The 26,633-nt window shown below is 46.3% G+C and overlaps 1 protein-coding gene across 7 annotated transcripts; it reads left to right on the forward strand.

Annotated features, from left to right (window-relative positions):
• LOC125943064 (neuropeptide-like protein 31) lies at window positions 1-25,727 on the forward strand. Of its 7 annotated transcripts, none has more exons than XM_049661405.1 (3): window positions 1-76; window positions 15,490-15,739; window positions 25,568-25,727. In XM_049661405.1, exons 1-3 carry the CDS (start codon window positions 65-67, stop codon window positions 25,666-25,668), a joined length of 363 nt encoding a protein of 120 aa, XP_049517362.1. In that variant the 5' UTR covers window positions 1-64; the 3' UTR covers window positions 25,669-25,727. The 7 variants fall into 7 exon arrangements, with proteins under 7 accessions (XP_049517362.1, XP_049517367.1, XP_049517364.1 ...); XM_049661410.1 differs by having other exon boundaries at window positions 15,490-15,712; XM_049661407.1 differs by having other exon boundaries at window positions 15,490-15,571; window positions 25,418-25,727.
• The last annotated feature ends 906 nt before the right edge of the window (window positions 25,728-26,633 follow it).

Here is a 26,633-nt window from a genome sequence, read left to right on the forward strand (position 1 = left end):
CCACGCTGACAGCTGTGCAAGCCCCGTACTCGGATACCCCGCACCGCAGAGTGACAACGGAAACATGAAGGCCATCGTAGGGAACGCTGTTTGCGATTTGAACTTGACGCGCACGTCATATGAGATCCATAGTGGTCTAACAAGGGATGTCCAAGACTGAAGCCACTGTTTTGACAAGGAGACTTCTCATTGTTAGGAGTTGACGAATACAAGTCCTCTTGTCAAAACGTTGATTCCAGCCTGGACATTCCTTCTTTTGCCAGTTTTGAGCACTTCAAGTCTTCATACTTCCGTGAATCTTTGTCTGGTTCGCACGTCATATACCAGTAATTTGACTTGACAAGACGAGCGTTGCTGTCGTACTGGCGTCGTTCTTTGTGAACGTCGTCACTTCGAATCTACAGTTACTGATACTTTATACTGCTATGTATGTGCATATACACAAATCATTCAGACAAGAACAGCACTCGCACTTCGATGTGCAACGCAGGCGTAATTGTTTGTCCGTAGATGGTATGAAGTAGTTGTAATAATGAGTTACATCTAAAAAATTTGTGCTGTGACGTTTAGGATTTTAATTGAGTATTTCCGCCTTTGTTTTCAGTTGTCACTGCTGATTCTATCCGTCGCCATTGCTGTTGTGGCGGCTGGCTACGGCTATGGGCATGGCTATGGTGGCTACGGAGGTTATGGAGGTTACGGTGGCTACGGCGGATACGGCGGCTATGGTGGCTACGGCGGATATGGCGGCTACGGCGGCTACGGGGGATATGGCGGCTATGGTCATGGTGGCTATGGTGGATACGGCGGCTACGGCGGTTATGGAGGATACGGAGGCTATGGTGGTTATGGAGGATACGGTCACGGGGGCTACGGGCATGGATACAAAGTCATCAGCTACGGACACGGACATGGTTACCACGGATAAATATTTCAAAGAAGTGTATTTATTGATTGTATATATAAATAAAGGTAACTAGCAATGATTGCAGTTCGGCTCGCCTTCTTTTTTGCTAGTGCGAAATGAATTCACAGCAGCACCATTCCCAGACTCCACATTGTGAAGAAGTTAAAGAAAAATGCTGTCGAAATTGCCAAATATTAAATCATACCATCAAATCCTTGCCAAAGTGTTGCCACTGAGAGCACCGAGCACCCATTACATGAAAACCCTAATTTAGACAAGCATATTTCAGAATAAATTGATCTCAGCCCCGTGGGCATTATAAAATTGATCGCGAGTACATCATTAGATATTAACTTTAAAATTTTTGCCAATTCGTTTAATGACTTTATCGTCGGAAACATTACAAATGATAAGTACGTTTACTTTTCATTGAACAGGTGTCGCTGTACAGGTGTCGGGCAGTAGCACAAAGCTGTCATTAACTTTGGTGATTACACGTGCGGCGGTAGTGTCTGCTTTCTTTTTCTAAAAAAAAAAAAGATGTGTGCTAGGATATGAAGTCATCATTTTCCTTTGTCTTCGTCCATGCGTAACAGGTAACACGGCCTTCGGGATCGGTCTAGTACACTTCCTGAAATAGTGCAAAAGACGGATAGGAATTGGACTGCATAAAAGGCATTTGATTGAAAATGTGCAGTCTATATTTATTGCGAGCATAATTTTGGTTGCTACTAGCACCGCCAACGGTGTGCTCTCATCGCTTAAAGGTGTTCAAGTCCCGAAACGCCAAAGGTTGCGTGTTTGGTTTAACATACTCACCCGTTCTCCCGGTATCCTGCTAGTGGCTTCCCGGCACGTGGTTCTGCATACTATTCTGGTGCCGGGCTCTTGGGTTAGCGTGAACTTCATGGACCTGCGGCTAAGCCTCTTGAGGAAATACGACGTCCTCAAATATCGCACTACCACGAATTGAGTGAGGCGTCTAACTTAGAGCAAGGAAATCACATGACGACGTTTAGGTAAGACGATACTACGCGTTTATCTGAGCATTGTGACGTAGTGAAAGAAAAAAAGATTGCGAAGTTTAGTGAAAAAATAAATGCACCCACATGGTTCCTACAAGCTTTCAGTTTTACCAAACTGGCTGTTTTGTGACGCTTCGGTTTAAGACACACGTGCTGGTATTAGTGGCAGAACCTCTCCTCTTTGCACATAAAGTATTACACGCCAATGGGACTCCTTCTTCAACCGCCAATGGGGCTTTTGAGAGACAAGTAAAGAAAACAAGGTCGCCATGGGGCCATGGATGTTTGGAACACCACAGAGATTAAGAGATATATAGATAACGTTAAAATATAAAAGTAGCTTATTTTTTTCTACACTGAAAATGTCGTCCTGCACCGGAAAGCGCTTAAATCAAGGCGGAGCAGGAAAATCATGGACCTTATTTACAAAACTTGAATTTTAACTCTAGACATTTTTATGGCTTCTTCTATGGAATTAATCGTGATGTTGGACATACTATTAGCATAGGTGGCCAGCCAATAGCAAATAGCTCTTACGAAAAAATCTCGTGTGCTCGAGACATGCGTTATCATGACTTTAATTTCCTTCTAACATAAAGACTCTTCTCACCTCTAAGATCAATTTGCTATTGGCAGGCTGCATGCGCTAATAGTTCGCCCACCATCACGATCAGCTTCTAACTTCTCTTCTGAACAGTTCGCAATGCACTTGTGGTCACGCGGATGAGGATATACAGGGTCTTCTATTATAATATTCGCGACACAACACTGAGAAACAGCGCTTATTACATGATTTATTGACATTATACCCAAAGCCTTTCAGCCTCAGAAAGGTCAAAGATCAATGCCCCAAATATTCATCTCAAACAGGATCCTTCAGGGCCTTCCAGAGACCTCTGGAAGCGAGGAACGTCTTAGGTAAATATTCAGTGAGGTTCTTTTAATCTATTGTAAATATACGGTGTATTGGCAGCATACGTAAAAGCACGTGTTTTATGTGGCCTGAATTGTTCCACTTTGCGCCTCCCTTCATGTGCCTGCCTGCGAACTTATTCAAGCGAAGCTTGTTACAAGTCACAGATTTCGGTTATCATCATTAGCATTGGCTTTAGCGTCGTCATCATCTTTTCTGCAGCTGGCTCGTGGGCGCCCCTCGGTTTGCACTCGTGCTCGACACGCGCTCGTGCCCCTGCTGCCACGTTCATCGTCATCGTCGTCTGCTTCCACAGCAGGCTGCGTTGCCGCTAATCATTCAATCGTAGAATTTCACTTGTGTTCTGTCGTCGTAGTGGGGAAGCCGTGTTTACGGGGGTATTAGCTATTGCTTACGGGGGTATGAGTCATTGATTGTCTTACGCAGCGGACATGTTTAATTTTGAAGCTATTTTATGGAAATCAATCCAGAATGAACATGCTCGGCAATGGGCTCGTCGTCGACTTCCGATTCTAGCGTGAGGGCTTCCGAAGCCTAGGCCAAACGTCGGCGAAGAGCCGCCGACCCCGAGCTGCAGGAGCGCGATGTTGAGGCCAAACGTCAGCGTAGTCTTGCCCTCCAGGGACCCGACAACGGTGGTGAACGCTTCGGCAACGCTAGCGCCAATTTCCCCGGTGCCATGGCCAGGTTTCAGCGCGATTTTCTCAACCGAAATTTCGGAGCCAGCTGCAGTGCGTGGGACCACTTGTGGTTCGGCTAATTTATGTGAGCTGACTTTAATATTAAGTGTGTTTGACCTATTTATGTGAGTTGACTTGAGGCTTCAGTGCGTCTTTATGTAATTTTTGTCTACTTCTGTTGCCATCATTATGTGTATTCCTATGAAGGAGTAGTCACCTGCGTTTAAAGACGCCAACATCTACTGAACATTATATATTCAAAAAAACAGTTCACATGTAAGCAATTTTATGTGAATACAGGCCCTGACATCTTCAGGGGATAATCTTAATTGTGCTTTTTCCATTGACTCTGCATGTCACTATTCTGTTTTCTGCTTAAATTTCACCGCAGTTTAAGGACACTCTGTGCAGACCAGTCGTGCAGGCCGACGCTCGCTGTATTTCACTTGTTTTTCGGCATGTTTTTAGCATTTTATCTTGATGATTTCTCGTTTAGCGTTCTTGCCGTAGACTGATATGACATGCAGATTTTTGTATATCTTATGTACTAGCCGGGTTTCTTTTAAATGATTTGACTGTGATGATATGTATGGCCCTCGTGCTGCCAATAAAAGTTAGCTGAGAACAATATCTGCTCGCGTCTTTCATTCTCTCGAGTCCTTACTTGTGCTGCTACTTTTCAATCTACTTCACCAAAACAGAATGACGTTTAGCACGATGCCTCCATCACTCGCTAAAGGCGGTACAGATATATAAAAAACGCAAAGATTAGGTTATATTTAACACCATTGAAGCCTTCAAAATTTTCAAAAAAGGGGGTGAGCAAAGCAAACGTATACGATCGGTAATGTATGGTGAAACCCTACGCCGCCTGAAATTGTAATTTGTGGTTCTGCGCATGTTGATTGCGTCACCTAGTCACGGTTTATTCTGTCAACTGTAAATTGGTGACATAAGTACGTCAGACGAAATGGCATCAGAACTTTGCGAGAAAATGTGACGTGCACGTAATTTGTCGCTCGCTGAACAACGGTAACAGGAAACTTATGCTTCGGCCAGTTCAGGAAAAAAAAAATAATTATAACACATGCAGCTGCGTGCACCCGAAAAGCAGTTTCACGCGACAGTGTGCGAGTATTTACAGGCCTGTATAACATTTCACCGCATTCTGAATTGTCATTCTGCATTGAAGATAGCCTTGACAAGTGTAACGTGATTCCGTTCTAGACACAGGCGGGCGCGTGATTATAGTTTTTTTTTTTTTTAGCTCTACCTCTTGTTTATTTTCATGCCACATTTATTTACTGGGACGATGTAGTGCACACTTGCCGTATACGGCGCGATTTTAAATTACCCTGGCGCCGTCTACAGCCAGCACCCGAGTGACGTGTAAAGCTAGATCACGTGCGGCGCCTCTGCTACGGCGGCGGCGGAAGGTTTAACGTTTCGCATAGCATGGGCGCGCAACTTTGGCCGATTGTATCGAGTATTCTACGCACGAGGGCAATTTGCCTTGATTCGACTGTTTTGTATGCTATATGAGAAAACCCTGCCCTTTTCAATGACATTTTTTGTAAAATTTACTGCGAATGCCGCCAGCACGGCTACGGTACTCTGCGGTAATGGGCAGACACGCTGGCTCTCACCAACCTGAGTGTTTTTCAGACCCAGATGACTCATTTTAAAGCAAACAACTATATGCACAACGTCAATGTCACCAGGTCTTATTAAAAGCTTTAACATCAGGATTTTTTTTAATAAGGGCGAAAGCTCTTAGCTAGAGTCGTTTGTAAGAGCAAATTCCAGCCCATCCCGCTGCTAATCATGTTGTATTTAAACGAAGGCTGCCAGGGAATGACAAATAGCACTGACAAATGAAAAAAATTTACGAATTTACCCTTTCAAAATTTCTAAAATTGTTTTTACACGCGCACGTAGCGAAAAAAAGTATATTCATGCAAACTTTTAGGTTTGAGAACGTTGCAAAAAGTAGCTATCAGTAATAAAGAGCGCAGCTTTAACGCAGGTGATATGCACGGGTTGACGATATCGGCTGGAGGGCGTATTCCAGAAATGAGTAAAAAAGAATCTGGGGTTTTACGTTCCAAAATTACGATCTGATTATGAGTCACGCCGTAGTGGGGGACTCCGGAAATTTGGACCACCTGGGGTTCTTCGACGTACACCTAAATCTACAGAAATAAGGTCATGTGCAGGCTGCCGAAGGAAAGCGTTTGTGTCGTGTCACTCTCTTCGAAGGATAGCGATAGCAACACAAAGCATAGTGAGAAACATTTACTGCGGAAATTATGGATTGAGTGGCTTTGCGAAGTACTGCTGTGAAAGTGAGAAAGCTCAAAACTTGATCGCGCGTAGCCGAAGTGCTTTATCTATCGGAAAAGACCACCATATTCAAAAGCAAATCTCGTGAAAATTAAGTAACGGTAACTCAGAAGCAAATTTTTGTCATATGCAAAGAGACCGCGAAGATATTTCCTTCGAACTCCGTCCAGTTAGCCCTGGAAGTAAGCGAAAATGGCAGTCACAGTCGTGATGCGCTCTTTCGCTTTGTATACTTAGCAGTCATCTCCGCCATTTCATTTACAAACATCAATATCTATTCTGTATATCCAAGGCCACATTATTAGAACGAGATCAAAGAGATCCAGGGACACGTTTTGCGGGACTGTCGTCGATACAGCGTACACAGACGATAGCTCGGGACTGTCTGAGTTCGCGTTGGTGGTAGAGCATTGCCGGAACAAACCATTTCGGAATACCGACCTGAGAAGCTGTCGCAGCAAAGAACTACGGAAACATTGTCACAATTCTTGAGGACACAAGCCTCCACAAGCGATGGACTTTAGCATTGACTAGTGTTAACTTTTTTTTCCGTGTTGTGAAAGGCTGACATCGTATGTCTGTGCTACCCCATCTGCACCTTCCTCCTCTATTGCCCAGTGTAGTGTAGCTAACCGGAGCTTTGTGCCGGATAGCCTCCCTGCATTTATAATTTCATTTGCTTTTCTCTACATTTGCCTTTTACGCCTTAAAAGCACGATTATTGTTTTGCGTATTGAAGATCACGCTCATCATCACACTTACACAGTGACGTTACGTTGACAAATATTCCGTTGACGTAATATTTGCTATCTCTAGGGCCAATTTGTTGGCTGCTAAAAAAACACCGACATCAGGTCCCCAACTAAAAATTACATAATTACAAAAAATTGTTTGATCTCTCGCGTTATCTCAAATTATGTTGTTCGTCCCGTAATAGACAACCTCTCGCATCCTTTGCGAAAACATTTTGTAAAAGAAATGGGAACACTAAAATGTTGTCAGTGGAATTAAAGCTGCCGTACGGACTTCATAGAATTCATAATCATCGGAAACTCCCTCCTGTGTAAACATAACCTTAGTAGTGAAAAAGCCAGTAAAAGAAAGGTAGCAATTAGAGGGACTAGAGGAAAGGAAGGACGAGTGCTTTATATATATATATATATATATATATATATATATATATATATATATATATATACACACAGACTAGCCCTCGCCTTTCCTTTCGTACCTCTCACTGTTATCTTTCTTTCTTTTACGGGTTTTTGCACTACTACGATCTCGTTAAGCGAACACCAACTCACCCAAGAACATGTAATTCTGAATTACATCCCTTTGTAAACATTCATCTGCGAAAGGAAAACTTGCTAACGTGTTCTTGCTATAAGAACTGAGGTCATTTACGGATGCACCCTTCTATAACGACTCTGTACCTCGTGCTCGCTATGTTTGAAGTCACACACGCACACGCTGAGAAGGAGAAGGGTAAGGAAAGAAAGGGTATGTAATGATGGTCAAGCCTGGTTGGCTGTAATTATGCTCGAGGAAGCAGAAAGAAAGGTAAGAAAGAAGGAGACGGTATCTGAGACACTGGCCCTGCCTTCTGAAACCATATCGGATCTTCGGTACCCTGGCCGAAGTGCTCTTACTTGCAGAAGGTCAATAAAGCGCTGATGCACTTCTTCAAGACAGACAACTAGGCTGTATGACCGTTCGTGACTATGTGACTGAATGTTCCTCTGCGAAACCATAAGGAGTCAGAACAGGTGAGAGACCGCCAGCGACAGAAGGCTGAAGTAATGTGTGTGATAGGCTTGTACTTGTGTTCATCTCTCATGTCAGTCCTCTGTCCGCTGGTACACTGTTATATTGTATTGTAATAGAAGACACCTTGTTTGGTCACCCATTGCTTCGTTCAAAGTGCCGCTCAAAAATGTCGAGGCATATACGAAGGGCAACCTCACTTTATGCTAAGCCTGACTTGATATAATAGATGCCGTCATCTCGCTACTGTACACGCAAGTTAGTCAAATCAAGTGCGAGCGTCGTGTTAATCAGTGGTATGCGTGTACTTTGATCATGCCCCAATACTGTGAGTGTCCGTCACCTCGGTTTTGTATCTCTTCTAACGATATTACTTAATGGAGTACCGACTTGCACATATTGTAGACATTGTAGGACCTCTACCACACGCTTGTCGCGTTTAGAAGGATGACACGAAGCCATTATAAAGGTTGGGAAACACTTGTAAAGTATTAGTAATTTGATACCAAACTTGGTCTTGAAATTGCGGACCTGGGAATATCGACACTTTCTTGCGTCCTGACATAGAACACAATTTTCTCACGTCATGTAACAATAATGCAAGGTTTGAAGACGTTGCTCGTAAGTACAATATGCGAAGAGTGCTGCGTGCGTTTCTTTTAGCTGCACTCGCATGTGGCAGCAGCCGTGATCGAAATTATGCAGTGAGCCAGTGCCTGATTGCTTCATGACGCATCTAACTACTCGGAAACGAGATTGGACTGGTTCGTATGAACAAGTATTATAAATAAATTACTGAGAGCACTACTGACGCTTGCCAGCATATTTTAAGGGTTCAAAACCTTGAACCTTAATTCATTCAAAGTAAAGATAGAAACACAAGCATTGAATCATTGAAATTTGTAACCATGATAACTTGTGCAATATTTTGTTAAAGCCTACTCCTCTATGTAGTGTCTTCGGTCTTGAAAGTAGATAAATGAAATGAAGTGAAAGTCGAAAATGTCACACCGATACTTCTCTAATGCGAATACATCCGGACATCTGTGGTCATTTACAAAGGTTTTGCTTTTGCAAGCTGCTCGCCTCATACTATTGTATAAGGGACAACTGTTTGAAAATAACTGAAAAGGCGTGCGCACCATTTCCCAAACAGGCCATCGCTGTGCCATTGGCCCCGTTGCAGCAGATATTTGATCCGTGGCCGTGAGGGGCGGTACTCTATTGGTTGAATGGCTACGGTAACGCCAGCGGAAGTTGAACGACGCTTGCTGATTTCTCGCCTTTCGCCACTTTCCTATTTTTTTTTCTTAAACACGACAACAAGGCGTTTCCCGGGGCCTATGGAAACGAACAAAACCGCAAATAACACTAAAGAGGGCAACGTATACGTGCCAGAGTGCTTTCGTCGTATGCTCCTTTCCTCTGAAACGTCTGTGAGCTGGCCTTTCTTCGGCGGACGTGGGAACTTCGGCTCCCGCTTCTTGACATGTTTTCGACCGGATATTTTGCTCACAGCGTCAAAAAGTTGGTGTCACTCGACGCCTAACGTTCTCAGGATCACGCTGATACCAAGTTTGCTACGGTGGGTGGACTTTTCCCCATTTTCAAGAGGACTGTCAGTGTGACCACGACGCGGGCGCGCTAAGCCTAGCGCTCTCCGGCGGATCCGCGCTCGGCGTCGTCACGATGGCGACGGCCATGCAAATCACCGTGGAAGGGGAGGACATCTCCTCCGATGAGTTTGAAAACAGCGTCGGATGGACTACGGCGGTCAGCAAGCGCAAGTCTGCTACGAAGAACGCGCCCAGGCAAGGTGACCGCGCCTCGCATGCATCACGTGGCGAGAAACGAAGCCGTACTCCGGCTAGTGTGAAGAAACGTATCACTACTGCTTCGAGGCTGCCCCACTTGCCAAGGGAGCACATTCGAGTCATTGTTCGCCCCCGCGGAGGCCTGGACATCAAGAAGGTGGGACATCTTAGGGTCGCCCAAGCCCTAACCGTCGCCGCAAACCTACAAGCGATTGATATCACGGAGGACATCATATGCCCCAACATGATGCAAAACATCATGATCGTGAGCACCCCCTTGAGAAGTAACGCCATGGCGTACGCAGGGGTGGAGGCAATCACCATTGGCGAAGCCAACTACGAGCTTAATGCTTACTTCGCCGCCCCCGAGAACTCATGCAAGGGGGTCATCCACGGCGTCGATCCCGCCATAGAGCAGGAAGAATTACAGCGCCTCATCATCCAGCCCAAGAACCCAAGCGCTCTCGAGGTGCGGCGAATTAAGAACACAAGCACCGTCATCATTCTCTTCGACGGCCTTAAAGTGCCCGATTACATCAAATGCGGCCCAAGCCTGATGAAATGCTCACTCTACCGCCGCCAAACCGACATCTGTTACGTCTGTGGTAGACTAGGTCATCGAGCCGATGTCTGTCCGGCACCGGAAAATGTCATCTGCAGGGGGTGCGGTATGAACAACCCCGAAGATAATCACATATGTTCTCCCAAATGCACCCTCTGTGGAGGGCCTCACATCACGGCAGACAAGGCCTGCAAGCAACGCTACCAGATGCCCTACGTAGTCCGTCGACGCCGTAGAAGACGACGACAAAACAAGCAAACAGTCCGGCTGACGAATTCGCCGGCTCCCTTGAAGTCAGCGCTAATCGGAGGTTCCACGTCACGGAGTCGTTCACGTGACCGCGTCTGCACCTGCGGCGGATCCCGCGGGCGCTCGGCGGAGCGCTCGACTTCCCGGAGACGCACGGCTTCGCGAACCAGATCCGGCTCCAGAGGGCGGTCTCGCTCTCGCGTTCGGGCGCACACCAGCAGCAGCAGCGGCGGCGGCAGTCCGGGATCCAGCTGGGCCGACCGAGTCAGGAACCCGCCGCCCCCACCGAAAAAGGTAACGGGGGGTCCATCTCCAGAGCATAATAGAATCACACAACTAGAAAAGGAAAACAGATTACTAAAGCAGGCACTTGACCAGCTCCGGTCTGAAGTAGCCGCACTCAAAAAAGACGATCGGAAGACGGGAGAAGAGTGCACGAGTCAATCTGCGCTGCCGCCTACCCCTGTGGTCGAGGATACCATAGAAGTTCAAGTAGCAGAACCGGTGATTCCAGTAGAAGTTCCAGTCGCAGAACCTGTGGTTAATGGTCAAACCAAAAAGAGAGCACTATCTCTGGCGGGCGGACAGTCGAAAAGCGCCCTCTCCAACCGCTTGACAAATTCGAAAACGCCACCAACAGCCGTTTAGACAAGCTTGAGGCTGTATTAGACAAGGTTGTAGAGGCAATACATACCCTAGTGGCCAGGTGCGACAAGCTGGAGACGGCAGTCTCGAACATGTGCCTGATGCAAGGACACCAGACTGGTGTCAACACTAACACACAACATGGCGGTACACCAAAATAATATGGAAATATGGCAATGGAACTGCAGAGGCTTCCAACCAAAAGGAATGTCCTCCAACAGTTCATTCGGTCCACAGTAAAAAAGCCACACGTCATTCTACTACAGGAAACTCTCATAAACACGGTGTCAATACCCGGCTATACAGCACACACATGTCAGGAGGTAGGAAAACGAGGCGTCAGTACCCTGGTAGCCAATCAATTCACTTTTATCATACACGACATTGGCTGTAACTCCAACAAGGTCGAGCATTTGCTCATTGAAATTATTCCTGGGAGGTACCTCAAAGAGAGCATCTTCATCCTCAACATGTACAGCTCGCCCAACGACCATAAACAGAGATTTACCAACATCATCAATAAGGCAGTGAGCCGGGCCAAGGCGTGTCCGTTACTGGTGGCAGGGGACTGCAACGCCCCGCACCAAGCGTGGGGCTATCCCCAGTCCCGCCTCAAAGGGATAGACTTGTGGCAGGTCACAACCAACCACAACCTCCTCCTTCTCACAGATCCGGCGTTCCCCACAAGAACCGGAAACTCCTGTACGCGCGACACTACTCCCGACCTGTGCTTCGTCAGGGGCTTCAAATCGGCCTCCTGGACCAATCTCAACGAGAATCTAGGAAGTGATCATAACATTCTGGTCACAACCCTAGAGGTTGGATGTAAACCTCTACGTGAATTTGTGTTTAATGACTGGGAAGCCTTTAGAAAAATCCGGAAAACGCGCTGCCAGCAAGAGCACCAGAGCACGATAGTTAACCTGGATCAATGGACCGAGCAGCTCAGGGCAGATATTAAAGCGGCGACTAGGAAGATAAAGACCAACCTCGAAGTCGACCGGGTGGATAGTCGGCTGGCACACCTACTCGAAGCAAAAACATCGCTACTGAACAGGTGGAAAGGGCAAAGGCTAAATCGGCGGCTTAGAAAAAAGATCGCAGAGCTTAACAAAGCCATTGAGGAGCACTGTCGGGTACTAAGCCAACAGCAGTGGGATGAAATATGCAATTCGGTTGACGGACAAATGAGAGTGGGCGCCAAGTGGAATCTCCTCAAGCACCTCCTAGACGCAACCAATGCTAGATCCAACCAAAGTAAAGTACTAGAGAGAATCGTACATGAGACCACTCGCCAAGAAGACGTGTCGAAAACCCTGGATAACCTCGCTTGCCGGTACCTCCCCCTGGGCTTGGCCAACCCAGACGACTACCCAACGTATAGGGGCGGTTCGTGCCCAGAGTTGGACGCCCCCTTCAAAGTCTACGAGGTCAGGGAGGCCCTACACTGCCTCAATGCCAGGTCCGCGCCAGGGCCTGATCAAATCACCAATAAGGCTCTTAGAAACCTTGACGACGACTCCATAGCGTGGCTTACAGAAGAAATCAACAAGGCCTGGCAAACAGGTGAAGTCCCACGAGGTTGGAAAGAGGCTCTGGTAATCCTCATTCCGAAGCCCGGCAAAGCTCCAAACCTATCCAACCTCAGACCGATTTCCCTTACATCCTGCGTAGGAAAGGTAGCGGAACACGTAATTCACAATCGGATTTCTAAGCATGTCGAACGGAGCGGTCTCCTTCCCTACAACATGGTGGGCTTCCGACCAGGCCTCTCGACACAAGATGCAATGAAATTAATCAAGACTCAAATCATAGACCAAGATACGAGAGACGTGCGGGGAATTCTCGGGCTTGACCTAGAGAAGGCATTCGACAACATATCACACCGACATATTCTGGAATCCATCTCGGATCTTAACTTAGGACAAGCCTTTCACGGTTACGTAAGATCATTCCTGGAGAACCGCAAAGCCACGTTAAAGCTTGGAGACCAGAAATCAGAAGAGTATTCACTCGGACCGAAAGGCACGCCTCAGGGAGCAGTGCTATCGCCCCTGTTGTTCAACCTAGCCCTCAGGCAACTGTCGGTATCCTTGTCGGGAATCGAAAGAGTTCACCACACGATATACGCCGATGACATCACTATCTGGTGCACCGGCGGCAGCGAAGGGCAAGTGGAATCCAGCCTACAAGAAGCAGTCGACCGTACTGAAACCTTCCTCGATGGCACAGGCCTACGATGCTCGACAACGAAGTCTGAACTACTACTCTACAGACCGGTCCGCAAAGGTCCTAAACCCAGGGGTTGGAAGCCCCTGGACGAAGTTGACATAGAACTACACACCAAAAGCGGGGCGAGCATTCCTAGGGTCGACACCCTAAAGGTGCTGGGAATGTTCATCGAGTCCACCGGAGGTAACATCACGACGCTCAGAAAAATCACGACCAAGACGGAGTGCATGATTGGATTAATCAATAGAATCTCCAACAAGAGGGGCGGTATAAAGGAGGACAATCTCCTACGGCTATTCCACGCATTCTTAATGAGTCACATAATTTACGTGGCTGCAATGCACAAGTGGTACGCTTCTGAAAGGCACAAGCTGGACACACTCATCCGTAAAAGCATCAAAAAAGTGATAGGAGTACCAATAAACGCCAGCACGGACCGCCTTCTTCAACTAGGTGTACATAATACACTCGATGAAATCATCGAAGCTCAGGAAACGGCTCAAGTATCACGACTCTCTAGCACCCCTGCTGGGAGGGAGATTCTCGCGATCTTAGGAATCGGCTCCACTGTAGCGATGGAACGCACATGTGAAATGCCAGATTACCTACGGGACAACATTACGGTTGCTCCTTTTCCCAAAAACGTGCATCCACAACACAATGCGAGCAGGCGCAAAGCTAGGGCTGTGGCATTGCTCCGGAGCATAAAAGCCTCGCCTCACACGGTCACTTTCGTTGACGCGGCCCAGTACGAGCACACATCGGACTTCGTCGCAACGGTGGTCAATCACGACGGGCACGTCACTTGTGCGGCCTCCATCAGAGACAGCACCCCGGCTAGGGCAGAGCAGGCTGCGGTCGCTCTTGCACTTCTCGACGATGAGAGAGCTGAAATATTTACTGACTCGAGGGCGGCGGTTCGGGCATTTGCCTCTGGTGCCATCGCCAAGGAAGCTCATCGAATTCTCCAAGGCAAAGTCATCCAGCCACATACAATCACGTGGTTCCCGGCCCATCTCGAACCCCAACTCGACTCCCTCCGCAACCTCAATGACATCGCACACGTCCAAGCGCGCGAACTAACCCTCCGTGCGGACGCCACTGCAAGTCGAGGTTCCGTCGATTCTGGGCTCGTCGAGTTCCGTGACACTCTCTCCACCTTCAACGAGGTTACCAAACACTACTACCTTGGTAGAAGACTATACCCTCCCCCACACGGGACACTAACCAGACCTCAAGCTGTCACACTACGCATGCTTCAGACGGGATCATATCCCAACCTGAATTTATTCCACTACATCAATCCAGACTGCTTTAGTCCAGACTGCCCTAGCTGCGGACAATGTAGTACTTTGGAACACATGCTCTGGGGATGCCCCTCGTTACAGAGGGGCCCGCATCGATGCACTGCAGAGGAGTGGAGCTCTGCTCTTCGGAGCTCCGACCATTCACGCCAATTTTGGGCTGTCCAGAGAGCCCACGATGCGGCGCTGGAGCTTGGTCTCCCCGTCCCGACGTGGGTGCGGCCCGCGGCTTCGTCGCCTCCCTGAGAGGGGGCAACAGAGCTTCTCAGGACCTCCATTAAAGTTCTTTGTCTGTCTGTCTGGCCTTTCTTCTCGGATTGCCGAGTGAGAGAGGGTATTCGGGCGTGGAAATACTTGACACTAGCTCCACAAGCTGGGGTATATATATAAGGGCTTTACAGCCTCCTTGAGTCAGGAGTTCATCTGGAAATCGACAGCTGTGCAGGCCCCGTACTTGGATACCCCGCACCCCCACCGTGACAGCGGAAACATGAAGGCCGTCGTAGGGAACACTGTTTGCGATTTGAACTTGACGCGCACGTCATATGAGATATATACGGGTCTAACAAGGCATGTCCAAGGCTGAAGCCAATGTTTCGACAAGGGGACTTCTCATTGTCAGGAGCTGACGAATACAAGTCCTCTTGTCAAAACGTTGGCTCCAGCCTGGACATTCCTTCTTTTGCCAGTTTTGAGCACTTCAAGTCTTCATACTTCCGTGAATCTTTGTCTGGTTCGCACGTCATATACCAGTAATTTGACTTGACAAGACGAGCGTTACTGTCGTACTGGCGCCGTTCTTTGTGAACGTCGTCGCTTCGAATCTACAGTTAGTGATACTTTATACTGCTATGTATGTGCATATACACAAATAATTCAGACAAGAACAGCACTCGCACTTCGATGTGCAACGCAGGCGTAATTGTTTGTCCGTAGATGGCATGAAGTAGTTGTAATAATGAGTTATATCTCAAAAATTTGTGCTGTGACGTTTAGGATTTTAATTGAGTATTTCCGCCTTTTTTTTCAGTTGTCACTGCTGATTCTATCAGTCGCCATTGCTGTTGTGGCGGCTGGCTACGGCTATGGGCATGGCTATGGTGGCTACGGAGGTTATGGAGGTTACGGCGGATACGGCGGCTATGGCGGCTACGGCGGATATGGCGGCTACGGCGGTTATGGCGGCTACGGCGGCTACGGGGGATATGGCGGCTATGGTCATGGTGGCTATGGTGGATACGGCGGCTACGGCGGTTATGGAGGATACGGAGGCTATGGTGGTTATGGAGGATACGGTCACGGGGGCTACGGGCATGGGTACAAAGTCATCAGCTACGGACACGGACATGGTTACCACGGATAAATATTTCAAAGAAGTGTATTTATTGATTGTATATATAAATAAAGGTATCTAGCAATGACTGCAGTTCGGCTCGCCTTGTTTTTGCTAGTGCGAAATGAATTCACAGCAGAACCATTCCCAGACTCCACAGTGTGAAGAATTTATAGAAAAATGCTGCCGAAATTGCCAATTATTAAATTGTATCATTAAATCCTTGCCAAAGTGTACCCACTGAGAGCACCGAGCACCCATTACATAAGAGCCCTAATTCACACGTACATATTTCAGAATAAATTGATCTCAGCCCCGTGGGCTATTTAAAATATATCGCGAGTACATCATTGGATATTAACTTAAAAATCTTTGCCAATTCGTTTAATGAATTTGTCGTCGGAAACATTACAAATGATAAGTCCGTTTATTTTTCACTGAAAAGGTGTCGCTACCCACCTACTTGCAATTTAGGCAGCAGCACAGCGCAGTCATTGGCTTTCGTGAGAACACGTGCGGCGGTAGTGTCTCCTTTCTTTTTCTAAAACAAAAAGTGTGCTAGAATATGAAGTCATCATCTTCCTTTGTCTTCGTCCGTGCGTAACAGGTAACACGGCCTTCGGGATCGGTCTAGTACACTTCCTGAAATAGTGCAAAAGACGGATAGGAATTGGACTGCATAAAAGGCATTTGATTGAAAATGTTCAGTCTATATTTATTGCGAGCATAATTTTGGTTGCTACTAGCACCGCCAACGGTGAGCTCTCATCGCTTAAAGGTGTTCAAGTCACGAAACGCCAAATAGGTTGCGTGTTTGGTTCAACATACTCACCCGTTCTCCCGTTATCCTGCTAGTGGCTTCCCGGCACGTGGTTCTGCATACTATTCTGGTGCCGGGCTCTTGGGTTAGCGTGAACTTCATTGACCTGCGGCTAAGCCTCTTGAGGAAATACGACGTCCTCAAATATCACACTACCACGAATTGAGTGAGGCGTCTAACTTAGAGCAAGGAAATCACATGACGACGTTTACGTAAGACGATACTACGCGTTTATCTGAGCATTGTGACGTAGTGAAAAGAAAAAAAAAGGTTGCGAAGTTTAGTGAAAAAATAAATGCACCCACATGGTTCGTACAAGCTTTCAATACCAAACTGGCTGTTTTGTAAGGCTTCGGTTTAAGACACACGCGCTGGTATTAGTGGCAGAACCTCTCCTCTTTGCACATGAAGTATTACACGCCAATATACAGCATATACCGTGTATTCTATTATAATATTCGCGGCACGACACTGAGAAACAGCGCTTATTACATGATTTATTGACATTGTACCCAAAGCCTTTCCGCCTCAGAAAGGTCCCAGATCAATGCCCAAATATTCATCTCAAACAGGATCCTTAAGGGCCCTCCAGAGACCTCTGGAAGTGAGGGACGTCTTAGGTAAATATTCAGTGAGGTTCTTTTAATCTATTGTAAATATACGGTGTATTGGCAGCATACGTAAGACCATGTGTTTTATGGGACCTGAATCGTTCCATTTTGTGCCTCCCTTCATGTGCCTGCCTGCGAACTTATTCAAGCGAAGCTTGTTACAAGTCACAGATTTCGGATATCGTCATCAGCAATGGCTTGAGCGTCGTCGTCATCTTCTGCAGCTGGCTCGTTGGCGCCCCTCGGTTTGCACTCGTGCTCGACACGCGCTCGTGCCCCTGCTGCCGCGTTCGTCGTCATCGTCGTCTGCTTCCGAAGCAGGCTGCGTTGCCGCTAATCATTCCATCGTAGAATTTCACTTGTGTTCTGTCGTCGTAGTGGGGAAGCCGTGTTTACGGGGGTATTAGCTATTGCTTAAGGGGGTATGAGTCATTGATAGGATAGGATAGGAATAAAATTTATTTGTCCAGCGGTTAAGGCTGTTGGTGCCCGGGGCTAGGCTGCCAGGGGTCCATCGCCGGAGAAAAATCTTTCGAGATCCTCGGCAATGGCCCTGGCCCGCTGGACGGCCCACTCCTGTGTCTTACGCAACGGACAGATTTAATTTTGAAGCTACTTTATGGAAATCAATCCAGAATGAACATGCTCGGGAAAGGGCTCGTCGTCGACTTCCGATTCTAGCGTGAGGGCTTCCGAAGCCTAGGCCAAACGTCGCCGAAGAGCCGCCGACCCCGAGCTGCAGGAGCGCGATGTTGAGGCCAAACGTCAGCGTAGTCTTGCCCTCCAGGAACCCGACAACGGTGGTGAATGCCTCTGCAACGCTAGCGCCAACTTCCTCGGTGCCACGGCCAGGTTTCAACGCGATTTTCTCAACCGAAACTTCGAAGCCAGCTGCAGTACGTGTGACCACTTGTTGTTCGAGCACAACATGGTACTCACCAGTGCAATTCGTTCGGAGGAACACCGAAGAAATACACAATCTTCGCTGATCCCCATTTCTCTACAGGGGAAGGGCTACTAATTTTTCTGTATTTTCTTCTGTGACCAGACTGTTAGTGTAGTTGTATGATATGACATTGTGTTTTAGTGGTTTCACTGTTTTGTTTTTATGACTCGCTTTTCGCGAGGTGTTTCTTGTGTAATTACGTGACTTGACTTTCGGAGTCATTCTTGTTAAGTTATTTATGTAACCTGACTTTAATATTAAGTCTGTTTGACCTATTTATGTGAGTTGACTTGAGGTTTCAGTGCATCTTTATGTAATTGTTTCTACATCTGTTGCCATCATTGTGAATTCCTATGAAGGAGTAGTCGCCTCCATTTAAAGGCGCTAACATCTACTGAACATTATATATATTTAAAAAAACAGGTCTAATGTAAGCAATTTTATGTGAACACAGGCCCTGACATCTTCAGAGGATAATCTTAATTGTGCTTTTTCCATTGACTGTGCATGTCACTATTCTGTTTTCTGCTTAAATTTCACCGCAGTTTAAGGACACTCTGTGCAGACCAGTCGTGCAGGCAGACGCTCGCTGTATATCACTTGTTTTTCGGCATGTTTTTAGCATTTACTTGATGATTTATCGTTTAGCGTTCTTGCCGTAGACTGATATTCATGCAGATTTTTGTATACCTTATGTACTATCCGGGTTTCTTTTAAATGATTTGACTGTGATGATATGTATGGCCCTCGTGCTGCCAATAAAAGTTAGCTGAGAACAATATCTGCTCGCGTCTTTCGTTCTCTCGTGTCCTTGCTTGTACTGCTTCTTTTCAATCTACTTCACCAAAACAGAAAAACATTCAGCACGATGCCTCCAGCATTCGCTAAATGTGGTACAGAATATAAAAAACGCAAAGATTATGTTATGTTGAGCACCATCGAAGCCTTCAAAGATTCAAAAAAAAAAAAAAGGGTGTGAGCAAAGCAAAGGAATCTATGTTGAAACCCTATACGCCGGCTGTAATTGTAATTTGCGGTTCTGCGCATGTTCATTCCGTCACCTAGTTACGATTTATCCTGTCAAGTAAATTGGTGGCATAAGTACGTCCGACGAAATGACATTACAACTTTGCGAGAAAATGTGACGTGCACATAATTTGTCGCTCGCTGAACAACGGTAACAGGAAACTTATGCTTCGGCCAGTTCAGGAAAAAAAAATAATTATAACACGTGCAGTTGCGTGCACCCGAAAAGCAGTTTCATGCGACATTGTGCAAGTATTTACAGGCCTGTATAACATTTCACTGCATTCTGAATTGTCATTCTGCATTGAAGATAGCATTGACAAGTGTAACGTGATTCGGTTCTAGACACAGGCGGGCGCGTGATTCTAGTTTTTTTTTTTTTTTTTTAGCTCTACCTCTTGTTTATTTTCATGCCACATTTATTTACTGGGACGATGTAGTGCACACTTGCCGTATACGGCGCGAGTCTAAATTACCCTGGCGCCGTCTACAGCCAGCACCCGAGTGACGTGTAAAGCTAGATCACGTGCGGAGCCTCTGCTACGGCGGCGGCGGAAGGTTTAACGTTCCGCATAGCATGGGCGCGCAACTTTGGCCGATTGTATCGAGTATTCTACCCACGAGGGTAATTTGCCTTGATTCGACTGTTTTGTATGCTATATGAGAAAATCCTGCCCTTTTCCATGACATTTTTGTAAAATTTGCTGTGAATGCCGCCTACACGGCTACTGTACTCTGCGGGAATGGAACGACACGCTAGCTCTCAGAAACCTGAGTGCTTTTCAGACCCAGGTGACTCATTTAAAGCAAACAAATATATGGACAACTTGAATGTCACCAGGTCTTACCAAAAGCGTTAACATCAGGATTTTTTTTAATAAGCGCGAAAACTCTTAGCTAGAGCTGTTTGTAAAAGCAAATTCCAGCCAATCCCGCTGCTAATCATACTGTATAAAAACGAAGGCTGCTAGGCCGTGAGAAATAGCACTGAAAAACGAAAACCTTTTGGAATTCAGCCTTTGAAGATTTCGAAAAATCTTTTTAAGTGCGCACGTAGGGAAAAAATTTTGAATATATTCATACAAACTTGTATGTTTGAGAATGTTGCAAAAGTAGCTATCAGTAATATAGAGTGCAGCTTAACCGAGGTGATATGAACGGGACGACGATATCGGCTTGAGGGTGTATTACAGAAATGAGGTCATTCGCAGGCTGCCGAAGGAAAGCGTTGGTGTCGTGTCACTCTCTTCGAAGGGTCGCGAGAGGCAACACAGAGCATAGAGAGAAACATTTACTACTGCGAAAATTGTGGATTGAGTGGCTCTGAGAAGTACCGCTGTGAAAGTGAGAAAGCTCAAAGTTTGATCGCGCGTAGCAGAAGTGCTTTATCTATCGAAAGAGACCACCAAATTCAAATGACATTCTCGTGAAAATTACGTAACACGAACTCACACGCAACCCTTTGTCATATTGCAAAGAGACCGCGAAGGTATTTTCTTCGAACTCCGTCGAGTTAGCCATGGAAGTAAGCGCAAATGGCAGACACGGTCGTGATGCCTTCTTTCCCCCGGTACTTAGCAGTCATCTCCGCCGTTTCAATTACAAACATCAAAATCTATTCATATATCCAGAGCCACATTATTACAAAAAGATCGAGGAGATCCATGGACACGTTTTGTGCGACTGTCGTCGATACGGAGTACAGAGACGATCACTCAGAACAAACCATTTCGGAATACCGACCTGTAAAGCTATCGCAGCAGAGGGCTATGAAAATATTGTCACAATTCTTGAGGACAACAAGCCTGCACAAGCGATCGACTTAAGCATTGACTAGTGTTAACTCTCAATCTGTGAGGTGAAAGGCTGACATCATGTGTCTGTGCTACCTCCTCTGCATATTCGTCCCCCGTTGCCCAATGCAGTGTAGCTAACCGGAGTTTTGTACCGTTCGCCTCTATGCCTTTCTCACTTCTTTTGTTTTTCTCTTTGCTTGTCTTTAACCCATTAAAAACAGGATTATTGTTTTGCTATTGGAGATCATGTCCATTACGCTTAAACAGTGTTTCTGTAGCGGGAACCATCATAGACAGTTGTCGTAATATTTGCCGTCCCTGCTAAAGAAAAACCGACATCAGGCTTTTCATGAAAATCTTTTCATTTCTCGCTTTATCGATATCACATTATATTGTTCGGCCCGTAACTCACGTCTAGCATCGTTCGCGAAAACAATTTGTAAAATAAAGGGGAACAGTAAAATTTTCTCAGTATAAATGAAGCCGCCGTACGGATTTCATGGAATTCACCACCGTCGGAAACTTCCTTTGTAAAGATTCATTTACGAAAGAAAAACCGGCTGATACGTTTTAACAGCGGAGCTGTTTAAGGTCGAGGTTGATCCCTTCGGTGCGATGGTATTCGCAGTTTCGAGCGAAGTGGAGAGAGCGTGAAATGAGGAAAAGGGGGTGCAGAGAGAGAAAGAATGAGAGACAGACAGAGAGTGAAATAAATAAATAAATAAAGCAAAATAATATTTCTTGGCGAGGAGGGATGCGAATCCAGGTGCCCACGGTCCGAAGGCGAGCGTCATAACCACAAGGCTATACACCAACTCTTGCAGAACATGCATTTATGGGAACTATATTATTGCGTTGTACCGACGATTGTAACGCAACTAGCTATGGACGAGAGAAAGGGAAAACGAGAGCGAGAGAGAAACACACAAAGGGGGAAAAAAGAGAGAGAGAGAGAAAGAGGTGGAACTTGAACCCGTGTACTCACGGTCCGAAGGCGAGCCTCATTCCCATTACGCTATACATCCACGCTTGCAGAGCTCCGCTGTTTCATGAAATTTCACAAGCGTGGAAGTGGCTCAAATTTTTATTATAAGAACAGAGGTCATATAAGAATGCAGCCGTCTCCTACGATTTTGGACCTCGTGATCGGTATGTTTTGAAGGCGCACACGCACGCAATGATATGGAGAAGGGTAAGGAAAGGAGTGGGGTTGAAGATTAATATGCAGAAGACAAAGATAATGTTCAATAGCCTGTAAAGGAACCATGAATTCCGGATCGCTAGTCAACATCTACAGTCTGTAAAGGAGTACGCTTATTTAGGTAAATTACTAACAGGGGAACCTGATCATGCGAAGGAAACTTACAGAAAAATGGAATTAGCTTGGAGTGCATACGGCGGGCATTTCCAAGACCTAACTGGGAGTTTTCCACTGTCGTTGAAAAGAAAAGTGTACAATCATTACGTTCTACCGGTGCTAACCTATGGGGCAGAAACTTGGAGGTTAACAAAGAAGCTCGAGAACAAGTTAAGGACCGCAGAGAGAGCGATGGAACGAAACATAGTATAGGCCTAACGTTAAGAGACAGGTCACGGTGTGGATCAGAGAGTGAACGGGGATAGCCGATGTTCTAATTGACATTAAGAGAAAAAAAATTGAGCGGGGCAGGCCATGTAATGCGTACGATGGATAACCGGTGGACCATTAGACTTACCGAATGGGTACCAAGAGAAGAAAAGCGCAGTGTAGGATGACAGAAAACTAGGTGAGGTGACGAAGTTAGGAAATCTGCTGGCGAAAGTTGTTTTCAGCTAGCGCAAGACAAGTGTAATTGAAGATCACAGGGAGAAGCCTTCAATCTGCGGTGGACATAAATATAGGCTGCTGCTGATAATGATGAAGGAAAGGCAGGGGCTTTAATAATTGACACGCACGGTTTTCTCTAGTTAAACTTGCGGAAGGAGAAAGAAAGGTAAGAAAGAAGGAGACGGTATCTGAGACACTGGCCCTGGATTCTGAAACCGTATCGGATCTTGGGTACCCTGGCCGAAGTGCTCTTGCTTGCAGAAGGTCAATAAAACGCTGGTGCACTTCTTCAAGACACCAAGACTGTATGACCGTTCGGGACTATGTGACTGAATGTTCCTCTGCGAAATCACAAGGAGTAAGAACAGGTTAGAGACCGCCAGCGACAGAAGGCTGAAGCAATGTGGGTGACAGGCTTGTGCTTGTGTTCATCTCTCATGTCTTCATGTCAGTCCTCTGTCCGCTGGTGCGCTGTTATTATATCGTATTGTGGTAGAAGACACCTTGTTTCGTCACCGTTTGTTTCATTCAAAGTGTTACTAAAAGATGTCGAGGGATATCCGAAGGGCAACCTCATTCTACGCTAAGGATGACTTAATGTAATAGATGCCGTCATCTCGCTGCTGTACACGCAAGTTAGTTAAATCAAGTGCAGTGTCGTGTTAATCAGCTGCATACATGTACCTTGATCACGCCCCCATACTGTGAGCGTCCGTTACCTCGGTTTTGTCTCTTCCAAAGATATTACTTAATGGAGTACCCGCTTACACATATTGTATAAGTTGTAGGCCGGAACTCTACCACACGATGACACGTAGCCATTATAAAGGTCAGGAAACACTTGCAAGGTATTATTAATTTCGCACCAAACTTGATATTGAGATTCCGGACCTGGGAATATCGACACTTTCTTGCGTGCAGACAAAGAACAAAATTTGCTGATGGCGTGTAACAATAAAGCAAGGTTTGACGACGTTGCTCGTAAGAACAATGAGCGAGAATGCTACCCGCCTTTCTGTTAGCTGCACTCAGCTTGTGCCAACTGCCACCATCGCAATTATGGAGCGAACCAGTCTATGATTACATCATCACGCATCCAACTCCTCGGCAACTGAAACCTGGAACGGGTTCGCATGCGAAAGTATCATAAGCAAATTATTTTCGGCCAGTCTGACGCTTTTCAGCATTATTATGGGTTCAAAGCGCTTGAACCTTCCTTTATTACAAAAAGAAAAGAAAAAAAAACAAACACTGCAACATTTAATCTTGTAATCATGCTAACTTACGCAATATTTGCTAAAACCCACTCCTTTCTGTAATGTCTTCGTCCTTAAAAGAAAATAAATAAAATGTAGTAAAAGTGGAAAATATCGCTTCGATAGTCCTCTAATACGAATACATCCGGATATCTGTGGCGGTTTACAAAGCTCTTGCTTTTCAAGCTGCTCACCTCATAGAATCCTATCAGGGAGAAATGTTTGAAACGAAGTGAAAGGGTGCGCGCACCATTTCTGAAATCGGTCATCGCTGCGCCATATTGGCCCCGTTGCTAGTGAATATTTGATCTGTGGCCGTGAGGGGCGGTACTCTATTAGTTGAATGGCGACGTTAACGCGGCAGCGGAAGTTAGAACGGCGCTTGCTGATTTCTGGCCTTTCGCCACTTACATTTTTTCTTAAACACGGCTACAAGGCGTTCCCCAGGGTTTCTGGAAACCGAAGGACGGACAAAACAACAAATAAGCAGTAAGTAGGGCAACATATACGGGCCAAAATGCTTCCGTATTATGCTCCTTTCCCCTGAAACGTCTTTGAGCTGGCCTTTCGTCTCGGATTGCCGAGTGAGAGAGGGTATTCGGGCGTGGAAAGACTTGACACTGGCTCCACAAGATGGCGTATATATAAGAACCTTACAGCCTTCTTGAGTCAAGACATCACCTCCAGGCTGACAGCTGTGCAAGCCCCGTACTCGGATACCCCGCACCGCAGAGTGACAACGGAAACATGAAGGCCATCGTAGGGAACGCTGTTGGCGATTTGAACTTGACGCGCACAGTCATATGAGATCTATAGTGGTCTAACAATGGATGTCCAAGACTGAAGCCAATCTTTCGACAAGGAGACTTCTCATTGTTACGAGCTGACGAATACAAGTCCTCTTGTCAAAACGTTGGCTCCTAGCCTGGACATTCCTTCTTCTGTTAGTTTTGATACTTCGGTGAATCTTTGTCTAGGTTTGCACGTCAAATATCAGTCATTTGACTTGACAATACGAGCGTTGCTAGTCGTACTGGCGTCGTTCTTTGTCCCCAACGTCGTCACTTCGAATCTACAGTTAATTATACTTCATAGTGCTACATATGCGAATATACACAAATAATTCAGGACAAGAACAGCACTCGCATTTCCATGTCCAACGCAGGCGTAATTGTTTGTCCGTAGATGGTATGAGGAAGTTGTAATAATGAGTTACATCTAAAAAATTCATGCTGTGAAGTTTAGGATGTAAGCACAGACCCCACCCCCTATTTTTTTCAGTTGTCACTGCTGATTCTATCAGTCGCCATCGCTGTTGTGGCGGCTGGCTATGGCTATGGTCATGGATATGGTGGCTACGGAGGTTATGGAGGTTACGGCGGCTACGGTGGATACGGCGGATACGGCGGCTACGGCGGCTATGGTGGCTACGGCGGCTACGGCGGCTACGGGGGATATGGCGGCTACGGTCACGGTGGCTATGGTGGATACGGCGGTTACGGCGGTTATGGAGGCTACGGAGGCTATGGTGGCTATGGAGGATATGGTCAGGGTGGCTACGGGCATGGATACAAAGTCATCAGCTACGGACACGGACATGGTTACCACGGATAAATATTTCAGAGAAGTGTATTTATTGATTGTAAATAAAGGTAACTAGCAATGACTGCAGCTCGGCTCTAATTTTTTTTTTTGCAAGTGCGAAATGAAATCACAGCCGCACCGTTCCCAGACTCCACATTGTGAAGAAGGTATAGAAATGTATTGCCGAAATTTCCAAATGTTAAATCATATCATTAAACCCTTGCCAAAGTGTAGCCACCGAGAGCACCGAGCACCCATTACATAAGAGCCCTAATTCACACGTACATATTTCAGAATACATTGATATCAGCCCCATGGGCATTATAAAATTGATCGCGAGTACACCATTAGGTATTAACTTCTTGAATGCGTTTGAAATTGTTGCCAATTCTTTTAATGACTATATCGTCGGAAACATTACAAACCGTAATTACGCTTATTTTTCATTGCAATGTTTTCGGTAGCTACCTACTGGCAATTTAGGCAGCAGCACAGCGCAGTCAATGGCTTTCGTGAGAACACGTGCGGCGGTAGTGTCTCCTTTCTTTTTCTAAAACAAAAACTGCGCTAGAATATGAAGTCATCACCTTTCTTCGCCTTCGTCCGTGTGTAACAGGTAACACGGCCTTCGGGATCGGTCCAGTACACTTCCTGAAATAGTGCAAAAGACGGAAAGGAATTGGACGGCATAAAATGCATTTGGTTGAAACTTTGCAGTCTATATTATTGTGAGCATAATTTTGGTTGCTACTATCACAGCCAGCGGCGCGCTGTCATCGCATAAAGAGGTTCAAGTCACGAAACGCCAAGTAGGTTGCGTGTTTGGTTCAACATACTCACCCGTTCTCCCGTTATCCTGCTAGTGGCTTCCCGGCACGTGCTTCTGCATACTATTTTGGTGCCGGGTTCTTCGGTCATCGTGAACTTCAGACGCCTGCGGCCAAGCCTCTTGTGGAAATATGACGTCCTCACATATCACGCTACCACGAATTGAG

This window comes from Dermacentor silvarum, chromosome 2 (genome assembly GCF_013339745.2).
Source record: "Dermacentor silvarum isolate Dsil-2018 chromosome 2, BIME_Dsil_1.4, whole genome shotgun sequence".
Lineage (NCBI taxonomy): Eukaryota > Metazoa > Arthropoda > Arachnida > Ixodida > Ixodidae > Dermacentor > Dermacentor silvarum.